The 12526-nt window shown below is 38.8% G+C and overlaps 1 protein-coding gene across 5 annotated transcripts in view; it reads right to left on the reverse strand.

The window, feature by feature from the left end:
• The window catches only part of MORC2 (MORC family CW-type zinc finger 2), a 41974-nt gene that overhangs the window by 24457 nt on the left and 4991 nt on the right, over positions 1-12526 (reverse strand). For all 5 annotated transcript variants that reach the window (XM_025474571.3, XM_025474573.3, XM_025474570.3 and 2 more), the window contains exons 2-5: positions 9466-9519; positions 6876-6910; positions 860-928; positions 266-356 (exon numbers count right to left, since the gene is read on the reverse strand). In XM_025474571.3, coding sequence (XP_025330356.1) covers positions 266-356; positions 860-928; positions 6876-6910; positions 9466-9519 — 249 coding nt within the window. The remainder of the gene's footprint in view (positions 1-265; positions 357-859; positions 929-6875; positions 6911-9465; positions 9520-12526) is intronic.

Raw genomic sequence — 12526 nt, forward strand, 5'->3', positions numbered from 1 at the left:
GTTCCAGAGCACATTGCCAAGAGAAACCTACAACTTGTTTCTCTCACCCCAAATGGTTTAGGCTGTTCATACTTTCAATCTGTAAGGAAAACTCGGCTAAACAACAGTTACTAAGTCCCCAAACTACCATTTCTTTCTGATTTTTCTTATGTTTCAGAGTTATACTGACTAAAGGATAAGGAATAGAAAAATTTCCATTGTACAGCAGCAGGAGAGCATGCTTGATTTTGTATTGAGTCCTATGATAGGCTTCTAGTATACTTACGATTTTAATCCATTCCCATACTGCCCAATCTGGGTGGACTCAGGTGTTCGCTTGGCTGACTTCCCAAACTGGATCACACTGGCAGCATCACCTAAAGTGGCAGGCACAAAAGAAAGTGAAATATTTGCATTTCTTCCCCAGGATCCTCACACAACTCAAAGGTCTCAGCCTTGTTAAATCTAAGCAGGGCTGCATGTCTACTAAAATCACTTTCCAAGGAAATTCACAACCATGAGGCAAAGGGAGGCAACCTCTGACTGGCCTGTCAGTACCGCCTATCACTATGACTTTCTTGTTACCAGAACATGGTATGAAGGCTGAGGGAGGCCTCTGTAGTTCCAGCTCCAGGATGTTGTGCAACCATGTCAAGAAACAGGTAATCTGACTGACTTTGGGTTGCCATTCAGATACTATCTACTATACTAGGACAAGACCTGGCAAATCCATTAGTGGAATTAAGCCTGAGATGTTGCAACAGACCTCTCTCCAGGTGGATCTTCTAGTCACAACGGTAAGGCAACAGAAAAACACAATGAGTATTCAGTAAAAAGAGTTACATCCTCCCCCAAAAGCAGTAATCATCTCATTACTTACTTGGATCCATTCCTGCTCCATCATCCAAAAAGCAAAGCATAAATCCTCCTCGAAGGTCCTCTCGCCTTTCTGTAAAAGAAGCAGTTGCTATTACTGCGAAATTACCTACCAGAGGGTAGCAACATGGGTAAGGTCAGAAGAAGGTGGGTCAATTTAACATCTGGGTACAAAGAGATTAGGACAAACCTAGCTCTTCCTTCTAATAGCCCTAGCTGGTAAATGTCAGGGCCCTTACTATCAAAGAAATACTTGGTCCACTAGACTAACCACACCTAGGACCGCTGAATATGCATGTATTTCCTTTTTCTTTTTAAAAATGTTATTTGAGAGTGTGCACACAAGTATGTTCATGGGAGGGGGGAGGTAGTGAAGCTGACGAGCCTGACGTGGGGCTTGATTCCAGGACCCTGAGGTCATGACCTGAGCCAAATGCAGACACTTAACTGAGCCACCCAGGAGCCTCTGAATATGCATGTATTTCAGGCAAACTTCAATCATCCTTCTGCCTCTCTCCACCTGGATTATTCCCACCTCTGCCCTCTGCTGTGGGCCCGATGCCACTAAAATTCTCCAAGTATTACACTGTCCTTATCAACACTGCTCAAATCAACAGGGCAAGTCCTTTGTGAGTTTGGGGTAGCCTTCAAACAATGTGATCATGTCAGACATGCTACAGGCTAAGGGTGTCAGCTACCATCCAGATGAACTGGTAAGTCTGTGTATGACTATCCCCAAGCTAACTCGAGTTTCTGGGCTATCTGTATTCACTGCTACCTCCTCTGCTTGATCAGTCCTTGAAATGGCCCCCCAACCTAAGAATGAGATGGCACAAGGTGCAGTGAGAGCTACCCACTTCCCAGTTGGACTTGCTTGACTAGAAAGAGGAACAGTCTTTTGACAAGAAGATTAAATCCTTTGATAGTGCAGCCGTGATAGGGCTTCCTGGTCAACAGGAAAGGAACAAAACAAACTGGCTGCCATTTTAGTGGGTGGAAGAAGAAACTCTTCTTTCAGGAGCTGTCTTCTGCAGCAGCAGGTGGTTACTCAAAGTAGTCTGGGTCTAAGCATGTCACAAACACTTAAGGAAGAGATGCTCAAATAGGGAAGAGGGCCATACTAGAATTCCCAAGGTGCCTATGACCAATGATGAGGATCATGTTGGTAAAGGAGGAACAGCACAGGATGCGGAATCAGGAGAGCACTTCTACCAAAAGGAAGATCTATATAAGGCACTACAGAAACAAGTTTGAGGCTGTTTTGGAGCCTAGTTCCTGAGTACTTTTTTTTGTCCCCTGCAAGCTGAAGTTCACCAACTTTATACAACGATCTAAGCTGAAGAATCTGTTTAAAATACTCTTTGTCCTCCCCTTGGGCTAAAGATTCAAGTGAGTCATCATCACCTTCTATCAAATGGACTAGTGTAATTTAAAATGTATTTCAAAAGTACTATAAACCACAGATTTTCAAGTATCATTAAGTGTTGAGGAAGCAGACTTTGCTGAAACATTAATAATAAGTGCTTTTTGAAAGTTCAAGAGCAAAGACCTTCCTGTAAATACTATCGGTAGCTAAGAAAATTTCTCCTTATGGAAGTGCCTTCTATCAGTGTGGAAATCTGGTAAGCAGGAGCAAGTGCAATAAAAGTGCAAAAAGCCTTCAAAGTTTCCTTCTGGAGGAAGCAAAATATCACATGGAGACTCAAACTAGGTCAGATACAGAGCATGGTAAAAGAAATCTAGCCAAGAGCCATCTGTTTTACACTTCAGCCATAAACATACATGTAGATTCTGCTTTGGGATCCAGAAATTGGTTCAAGTCAACTGCATCTGAAAAGTCCTCAAGGATCACTGGCATTTCTTGAACATCATATAGGAAGTTACTTTTAGGCCCCTGAGTTTCTTAGAACAGGATCTGCAGGCTGTCTTAACACATAATCATTACTTAACAGTGGGTCTAAAATCCCTTTCTTGTTCAAGGACTTCATTTAAAGATTTTTCATATGGTTTACAAAGGTAAGAGATCCACCGATAAAGGATCCTCCTGGCCACATAGTGATCAACAAGCCTATAAGCAGCTCATAGTACCCGAGTCCACAGGATCATATGCAACACTGCCTCAGGGTCAAGAGAGACCAGCTGGCACAGCAGTCACTTTGTAAATAAGCAATGTGGCCTCATCCCCTGGCTACTATGCTTATTCTACCAATCACTCATTTATTCAATGACTATTTACTGAGCATTTCCTCTGTGCCTGGCTCTGTGATGAAGACAAGATAAACAATGCAGATATGATCACTGCCCTCACAGAGCTTATGGTCCTATAGATGCTACTCTCTGTAGCAAATCAGTTAAGCAGAAGGGTTCAATCAGACGAGTAAGTAACAGCTAGAGCAAAATGTAGTGTGTATAAGAATCAGCTAAAGAACCCAGATTCTGGGCTCCACCCTGGAAAGTCTGTGTGGGTCTGAGGAGGTACCTAAGGATTTGCATTTCTAACAAGCTCCCACGTGATGCTGATGTTATCCATCAATGGACCACTCTTTGAGAAGCACTGAGCTAGAGAAACAAGAACTGGAAGGTTTTCCTGCTCAAAACTATCTTCCCAGACATTTCACCAATTACAGATGTATTCCTAACACCTGATACTTGCTTTGATCAATTGAGTGTTATCTGAAGCCTCCAAGCAAAGGATTTTGATGAAGGAGGGGGGAGTTCTAGAGATAGGAGACCAACCAGCTGCGAGTTGTATGGTCCCACTCCCATCGTACATCTTTGGAAGCAAGACAGGGAGAGAAAAGCCAAACTGCCTTCTTTATAGTTGTGCTTCAGATCCTGGTAGCAGCTATGTAAGATTATCAGAATGAGTTTGGAAAGATGCACATCTAAGCTCCCCCCAATATGGCTAAGTCTGGCTTATCCAAATTAGCCTGACTTCCCATCATCCAACTCCCACCAGGGAAAAGACAGGAAAAAGAAGAAGAAATGTAAAATGGAGATAATAAAAGAGATGATAAAATAATGTCCTTAGCAGAAGTTATAATAAAATGACACTCAAGGGCAGCCCAAGTGGCTCAGTGGTTTAGCGCCACCTTCAGCCCAGGGCCTGATCCTGGAGACCCAGGATCAAGTCCCGCGTCGAGCTCCTTGCATGGAGCCTGCTTCTCTCTCTGCTTCTCTGTGTGTCTCTCATGAAGAAATAAATAAAATCTTTATAAAAAAAAAAATGACATCCAAGTTCTTCATTATTCTTTTGAAATCTGGGTAATATTTATTTCAGTGCTCTAATTTCCCACTTACTAACCATGGTTTAGCATCACAAAGGAGATCTTTCTTTGAGGAGTTGCACTACCTATTTAAGGAAGTCAAGAGAGTCAATAAAAATACTGAATCTAAAAAAAAAAAATACTGAATCTACTTCTGACAGGCACATTATTGTCTGGCCCCATCTAATAGGAATGCTTTGGGTAAATGAACACCTCTGTACTTCAAGAGTCTGGTTCCTTTGTCACTCTTCTTAGGTTTAAATACAATCTTTTAAAAAATGACTTTTTAGGGAATTCAAACAATCTGATATTTAAGGGGATTTCCAAGCTCATTATCAGTCTAGTCTCAGAATGGGAGACAAGAAAACACTTTCCCCTGTGTACTGACAGTAAGAACTTTATGGTACCAGGTATTACTAATTCTACTATTGCACTCATAAACTGAGGTTGCTTTTATTCCTCCTGTTGAATGTGTTAATTAAACTCTGAGGTAGAAAAGTGTAAAGTTAAGGACATTTCACCCAAGACTCCCAATCTTGAGGTATTTGGAGTAAATCAAGTCTTCCTCTAAAATGCTATAGTGCTTAGTACTTCTATCACACCATTTAATCCTTAACTGCCTTGACAGTTCCCTCAAGATCAAGTTATTGTTCTCTAATCATCTACACAGTGCTGCCTCTCCAATTAAAGACTTAAGTTCTCTAATGAGAACTTAAAAAAGGCTCCATCACATCCTCTCTGGACTCTTCCCAAAGCACAATAGGAGTAAGAACACTGAGCACAGAATAAATACACAGCGGGCCTTTTTCATTTAAATTGAAATCCATTCTGTTGCAATCTAAGTGTAAAGGATTAAATTTTCTTCATGAAATTCACCCACCAAAGGTGGTAGGAGGAGACAGAGATGATGTGTTTAAAATGCTTTTTTCAAATAGACTCAGCTATGATGATTTGTCCTTTCAATATCACTTGGAGTAGACGCCTATTCTCTGCTTTACCATCTGTGCAACGATTAAAACAACATTTCTTTCAAAAGTAGCTGTAATTGCTCCTCATTAAAGCATACTTAAGATGTAAGATACACACTGTGACTTGGGAATGGTGCCTCCATTTGGCCTTAGGGTTTAAGTAACCATCTTCTAACACTCTTCTGCTGTGCCTCTGAGATGCATTCCTAACACCTGATATTTACTTTGTTCCTTTATTCTAAAAATAAAAGAAGTCTTATTTTCACCACTTTGGCATAGCCTTTTGAGCAGAAGGCTTTCAGAATTTAAGCAGTACAGCGACTTTTAGCTGTTCTGAATTATTTTCTTGCTCTAAAGTAATTCAGACATGAAAAATTTGTCATATAGGAGATTCTTCATAATTATATAACATTGGAGGTTCTGAAAATTATTTCTTAGTTGTGTGCTTTTTCCCATTTATCAAATGAATCCACAAAGAGGGGTTATTTGATAACTGCATATTCTCACAAAAACACTTTAAGTCTTCTCATAAGTTAGTGAGTGTTACTCAAGACTTCAGAAAAGTTTGTCAGAGAAACATTATATGCAGTCAAACTGGATTTAAAAGCCACCTTCCTCTATTTTGCTTCCAAATTTCTAGCATTCAAATTACCAAAAACATGCTGGTACAAACACTGAACAGGTAGCTAGAAAGCAAACTAAAAATAATAATTTAAAATTTTAAAAAAGCAAATGATGACTAAGAATTCTTCCACTGTTGTACCCACTCCAGAAAAAAAAGAAAGAGAAACTTACTACCAAACAGCAGAGCCAATTAAATAAGCAAAACAGGAAACATCATTAATATTTTTAAATTAGAGGGTGCCTTGGTCATTCAGTCAACTGAGCATCTGACTTCACCTTGGGTCATGATCTGGGGGTCCTGGGATCATGCCCAGGTCAGGCTCCCTGCTTGGCAGGAAGTCTGCTTCTCCCTCTCCCTCTGCCCCTCCCCCTGCTCATGCACTCACTTGCTCTCAAAGAAAATCTTTTTAAAAAGTCTTTCAAAAAAAAAAAAAAGTCTTTCAATTCCAAGCAAAGCAGCTGTCCTTCCCACCTGACACCTCTGCCTGAGAACATCTCCTCAGTAAAACCCCAGTGCCTACCCAGTTAACCCAACTATTTTATGCAACTGACACAGGCAACTCTCCAAGTCCTCAATGAGGTTTTAGAGAGAAAATGGCCTCTAACAAGTTCTCTCTTTGGCTGCAGGGACCAGTAAAATCAGCCAATCAGTAATCTAACCAGTAAAATCACCAGTACTTGGTCACTTCACGCCCCACTACTCTATCATCCCATTAAACTCTCAGTGGCTATATAAATAGATATAGGGGTGCCCCGAGGGGGGGTGGGCTCAGTCAGCTAAGTCAGGGGGGCTTTTGGCTCAGGTCATGATCTCAGGGTCCTGGGATGGAGCCCTACATCTGGCTCCCTACTCAGCAAGGAGTCTGCTTCTCCCTCTCCCTCCCTCTCTCACTATGTCGCTCTCTCTTTCTCTCTCTCAAGTAAATAAAATCTCTTTTAAGAAAATAAATAGATCTATAGATCTGGGCACCATGTGTGAGTTTCCTTACACCAATATTCTTGGTTTCTACTACATGCCTGACCAGGGCTGCCCTGCTTCTACCTATGACCTGGAGTAATCATGCCATCTCTCCCCAGGCTCTTAGGCATTTCTTCTTAGACACAGCAAAAAATGCATTCAAAGGAACTGAACATTAGAAGAAAGGACTGATGTCTGACTTACCAGCGTAAATATCTATTCTGGTTGCATCAGCATCTCTGCAAAATTAAAAGGAAAAAAATCAAGATCCAAATGAATATAAATATTCATATACATACTGAATATAAAATATCAAACATCAAAATGCATAGTATTTTAAGTATGATGCATACTATTTTGAGTTTATTTTTAGAAAGTCATACAGAAATTCTGTATCCATTAAAGTACTCTCCCACTTGACAACTCTATTTTCCTTATGTGTGAAATATATTTCCCTATGTGTGAAGCTCTAAATTATTTAAAATAACCACACGACACATAGGGCCTAGATATTTTAATATGGATTTCACAGTAACAATATCTATAGAATAAGGAAGAACATTCCCTCTTACATACTAAAAAATTACAACTGTGTTTCTCTCATAATTTGATAGCAAACATAGAAAATGTTCCAATAACTTTTCCATTTTTCTTTTGTGTAAGATACTGAGAACAAAGAAAAAAAAACCATCTGCCACAAAGCCTATGAAAAATCACATCTCATAGTATACACTATAGTCAGCAGACTAATTCACAAGCTTGGGATCCCTGGGTGGCGCAGCAGTTTGGCGCCTGCCTTTGGCCCAGGGCGCGATCCTGGAGACCCGGGATCAAATCCCACATCGGGCTCCCGGTGCATGGAGCCTGCTTCTCCCTCTGCCTGTGTCTCTGCCTCTCTCTCTCTCTGTGACTATCGTAAATTAAAAAAAAAAAAAAAAAAAAAAAAAAATTCTAATTCACAAGCTTGTAATCTTATCCTCCCTAACCTAGAAAGGAGGTTGGTGCACTATATTAGACTCCAACCACCAGCTGAAATACAAGTTCAGTCATCAATAAAAGCTTGAAAGTAATCTAGTCCAATTCTCCTAACTGCAGGCAAGGAAAATGAGGCACGGAGTGTTTCATCAGTTTTAAATGTAAAAAATCCATACAGTTCTACATGTATCTATTCCCCAAAACATAAAAACAGTTTCAAATATGAGAAAGAGGAGCAAAATGTGTGCATGACCAGGAACACATACTTCAGGAATCATCCGTTCACCACATGATAGACAAAAAGGCAGTCTGCCATAGCATACCATGGTCTCACTAAGTTAACAAGTGACAAAGCACACCATGGTCTCACTAAGCTAACAAGCTAACAAATTCAAACATAGTTCCATTAGGCTACATCATTTTTAAATTGAATACAGGGACACCTGGGTGGCTCAGTGGGTTAAGTGTCCACCTCTGACTCAGGTCATGATCTCAGGGTCCCGGGATTGAGCCCCACATCAGACTCCCTGCTCAGTGGGGAGCTTTATTCTCCCTCTCCCTCTGCAGCTATCTCCGCTTTTGCTCTCTCACTCTAGCTCTCTCTCAAATAAATAAAATCTTTTTAAAAAATTTAAATAGAATACAAAAGTTATGTGTCAACCATCATTAAAACAAAAATGGAAGTTTTCTGGTTAAACAATTTGTTAATAAGCACACTTCCATGTTATTCCAGGGAATAACAATAAAAGTAATAATGGTACAGGATTATAGTATAGGCATAAATACAGAAAAAAACAGCAAGCTCATTAACTGGGGATCTATTTAGAAAAGTACTTCTACAAAAAAGTACTTATCTCTTACCCTCTTCCTTCATCAGTCATCAACACTGGGTCAATAGCAATGTGTCTGAATTTTATGTTTGCATTCAGAAACAAAACTGAGATAACATTTTCATAATTATTAACAGAATCTTGATTTGGTTGTTGCTTTTTATCTTTGAGCCAACCCAAAGTTGTTTCCAGTACTGCACAGTAACAGTTATAGACTTCCATCACTAAGAACTCAGTGTAACACAATGCTAAAGAATTTCTTCAAGCACAGCTGCTAACAATAGAAAACACTGATCCATCATCTGACAATATACGTTTTAAAAACACACAGAACTCTGGCATAATTTTAAAGACTTTAGATGGTGTACTGTTCTGATAACTCAAATGAGATCTTAGCTATCACATTAACTTGATTCCTAAGTTTCTATCTTAACTCCCCCCAGCAGGGAGCCTGATGCAGAACTTGATCCCAGGACCCCGGGATCACGACCTGAGCCAAAGACAGATGCTCAACCACTGAGCCACCCCAGCGCCCAATTATCTTGCTCTAATACACAGTGGAAGATAACTTTGGAGGTCATAAGTTCACTATTTTTAGAAAGGCAATAAATGAATTAAAGTTAATCAAATAAACTGAAAGTACCAACTAACATGCTATTAAAAATACTTTTGGGGTAAGAGACCTCTTAGGAGTTCTTAGGAGTGAATTAAAACTGCTTACAAAATTGTCTTTCTCCCACATCTTCAGAAAGCAAAGGTCACAACGACCCAAAACGTTTTCAGGCAGAGACTGTAAGCTTAAAGACTACATACCTTGGGATCCCTGGGTGGCCCAGCGGTTTAGCACCTGCCTTTGGCTCAGGGCGTGATCCTGGAGTCCCAGGATTGGGCTCCCTGCATAGAGCCTGCTATGTCTCTGCCTCTCTCTATGTGTGTCTCTCATGAATAAATAAATAAAATTAAAAAAAAAAAAAAAAAAGACTACATACCTTGCATTATCAACCAGTTCGGCAAGAGCACCAAATAAGAATTCATGAGTAGTTCTAAAATGATAAATACAAAGAATCAGCAGAATCACAGAATTGAACTATGATACCTAATAAGTCAAGGTTATAAAATGTTTTTAGGAAAAAAACCCTAAAATTGCCATTTGCACTATCAATATACGCTAATCAAATTTAAACTTCCCGAAAATTAGAGCCTTTTAAGAACCTGCTAAACCCCCTCAAATGTTAACCAAGTCCTGCTATCTACTCATGTTTATTCGCTCTATGTTAAGAAACTCACTCTGAAGCAGTAAGATTTCTATGCGTACTACTGATTTAAAAGCAGTTTTTTTCACTACTCATGTTCTGCCTAGAAAAATGTCTGTATTTTATTTTTCACTGCCTTAACTAGCCGTCAGTTTCTGCATATCTCTAAGCATGTTCAATGGACAATTTGCTAACATTTTGTTTTACCAATGCTTGCATATTACCTATTGGTGAAAGAAGAAAACCCATTTGTTTCTGTGCATTTTATAAGCAAAATACTCCATTTGAAAGGGAAGAGAGAATAATCTATTCTCTGACATTTCACTTCTAGCTAAAAACAACTTTCACATTAAAGGATCCAAGACCCTCTTGTACAATTCCTCTTAGAAGGACAACAGCTTGGTGTGTTCCTCCTAGTGTCCATTAGCCCCTTTAAGGAGGTCATCTCTTTTCCAAGACGATGCTCAAAGTTGGGTTAGGTAAATACATAATTATCATATTATTCAGAACTCAACAAATATGATATTTATACATAAAATGTATCCTTAAATTCTTTCTCCATTTACATTCTCTTTAATTTGTGCTATTTCCCATAATAGTCTTTAGATATAAACGTACAATGTGTCCACCTAGAAACCTTGAAATGATTCAAAACATAAAATCATTAACCTAAATAGTACATTACCATCATCAATTTTTCAAAAATAAATTATTCCCACTGATTTTTTCACATACCATTTCAGCCAATAGACAAAGTGAAAATGTCTAAAAATTTAGAATATACTTAAATTAACTAACCAGTGTCTAGGATCTCTGATCACTTATTAAATCATGTAAAACAAAAAAACAAACTGTAAAATATTTGCTTATAGAATAAGCATCCAAAATTGAACTGTCCAGGAACCCTGGTTTTCCCTCAAGTAAACCTACAAATTTTTACAATTGCAAATTTTGAATTAAAACTACTAGTTATTGAAAAAAAAAATTCTTGGAATTATAGGAAGAACTTTTCCCATGAGATCAGTGACTATTTGCTGCTAATCCAAAGGCAGCACCAATAAATATGTCTTGGCAAAAAGTAGACATTTATCTCCAGTTTGCCTAGAAAATAGAGCTCTCAAATTCTTCTGACCAAACTCCAATCCTTATATTACTGAAAAGAAAAACAATTTTTTAAAGGAAAAACCTGCATAAAACATATTTTTAATTAAAAAATTTAAGTCTCTATAATCATCTTAAATTCTTCAAATTATCAATTAAAGATTGATAGCGTAGATTACTACGCTAAAGAAATAGGTTGAAATGTTAGAAAATTAGGATAATTTGGTAAAGATAATATAAATTAAATCTAACATTTACTCAAGCTTTCAACCAGTCATTTTCCTTAGAAGTGGCTTAGAAACTTAAAAATTGGGGATGCCTGGGTGGCTCAGCAGTTTAGCACCTGCCTTCCACCAGGGTATGACCCTGGGGTCCTGGGATCAAGTCCCACATCGGGCTTCCTACATGGAGCCTGCTTCTCCCTCTGCCTATGTCTCTGCCTCTCTGTGTCTCTCATGAATAAATTAAATCTTTTTTTAAAAAAAAGATTTTTTTTTTTTTTTTTTAAAAAGAAACTTGGGGATCCCTGGGTGGCTCAGTGGTTTGGTGCCTGCCTTTGGCCCAGGGTGTGATCTTGGAGACCCGGGATCGAGTCCCACGTCGGGGTCCCGGCATGGGGCCTGCTTCTGCCTGTGTCTCTGCCTCTCTCTCTTTCTCTCTCTGTGTCTATCATGAATAAATCTTAAAAAAAAAAGAAAGAAAGAAACTTAAAAAATGAATTAGTTTTCTATACTCTAGACTTTTAATTTTGAAGATTACTTAAAAATATAAAATAACAAATTCTATTATAATAGTTCTCATTCCAATAAGAGCCTGTATTTTAACTATAGTCAAGGAAACTCAGAAATACAGCTCCTGTAACAACAAAAAGAATATTACCATAATAAGAATGGGACTACAGCTTGTATGCAGCAATCTTTGGAATAAATATGTTTAAGAATGAAGTACTGGCCTTTGGTCGTGAGAATAGTGAATATGAATAATCTTGAAAACTAATTCTGAAATCCTTTGCCATCAGGCCAAGAAATCAAATAAAAGTGGCAACTGCTTCTCAGCAACATGTATGTCTGACTGCTTCACATGAAAATGAGAGACATTCAGAATTCAGTAAGATCTCAAAAGGGCAAGCACAAAGATCTCTGGCTAAGTTTTCACTGCTTTCTATACAACGCTTAAAAATATTGCCTTGTAAAATCAGAATTTAAAGAAAACATTCCAAATGGCCTTCGTTGTTCCACATAGTATCAATGCTGTTCCACACAAACATATTTCAGATATGTTAACAGATATCTTTAAAATATAGTTAAGGGATACTTTTGTGATGTGTACTGACACATCATAAAAGGGATCTTTTGTGACAAGGGTTGGGAAGGTCAGAGTCAATACTCATAATCTTCTCCAGACCTTCAACCAATTGATGGGTCCTACTAACAAAGTCAGAGTTCTAAATATTTCTTAAAATCTTAAGAACACGGGCAGCCCGGGTGGCTTGGCGGTTTGGCGCCGCCTTCAGCCCTGGCGTAGTCCTGGAGACTCGGGATCGAGTCCCACGTCGGGCTCCATGCATGGGGCCTGCTTCTCCCTCTGCCTGTGTCTCTGCATCTCTGCCTCTCTCTCTCTCTCTGGAATAAATAAATATAAATCTTAAAAAAAAAATCTTAAGAACAAAAAAAAATCTTAACAAAAAATATATCAA

This window comes from Canis lupus, chromosome 26, assembly GCF_003254725.2.
Source record: "Canis lupus dingo isolate Sandy chromosome 26, ASM325472v2, whole genome shotgun sequence".
In the NCBI taxonomy this organism is placed as follows: Eukaryota; Metazoa; Chordata; class Mammalia; order Carnivora; family Canidae; genus Canis; species Canis lupus.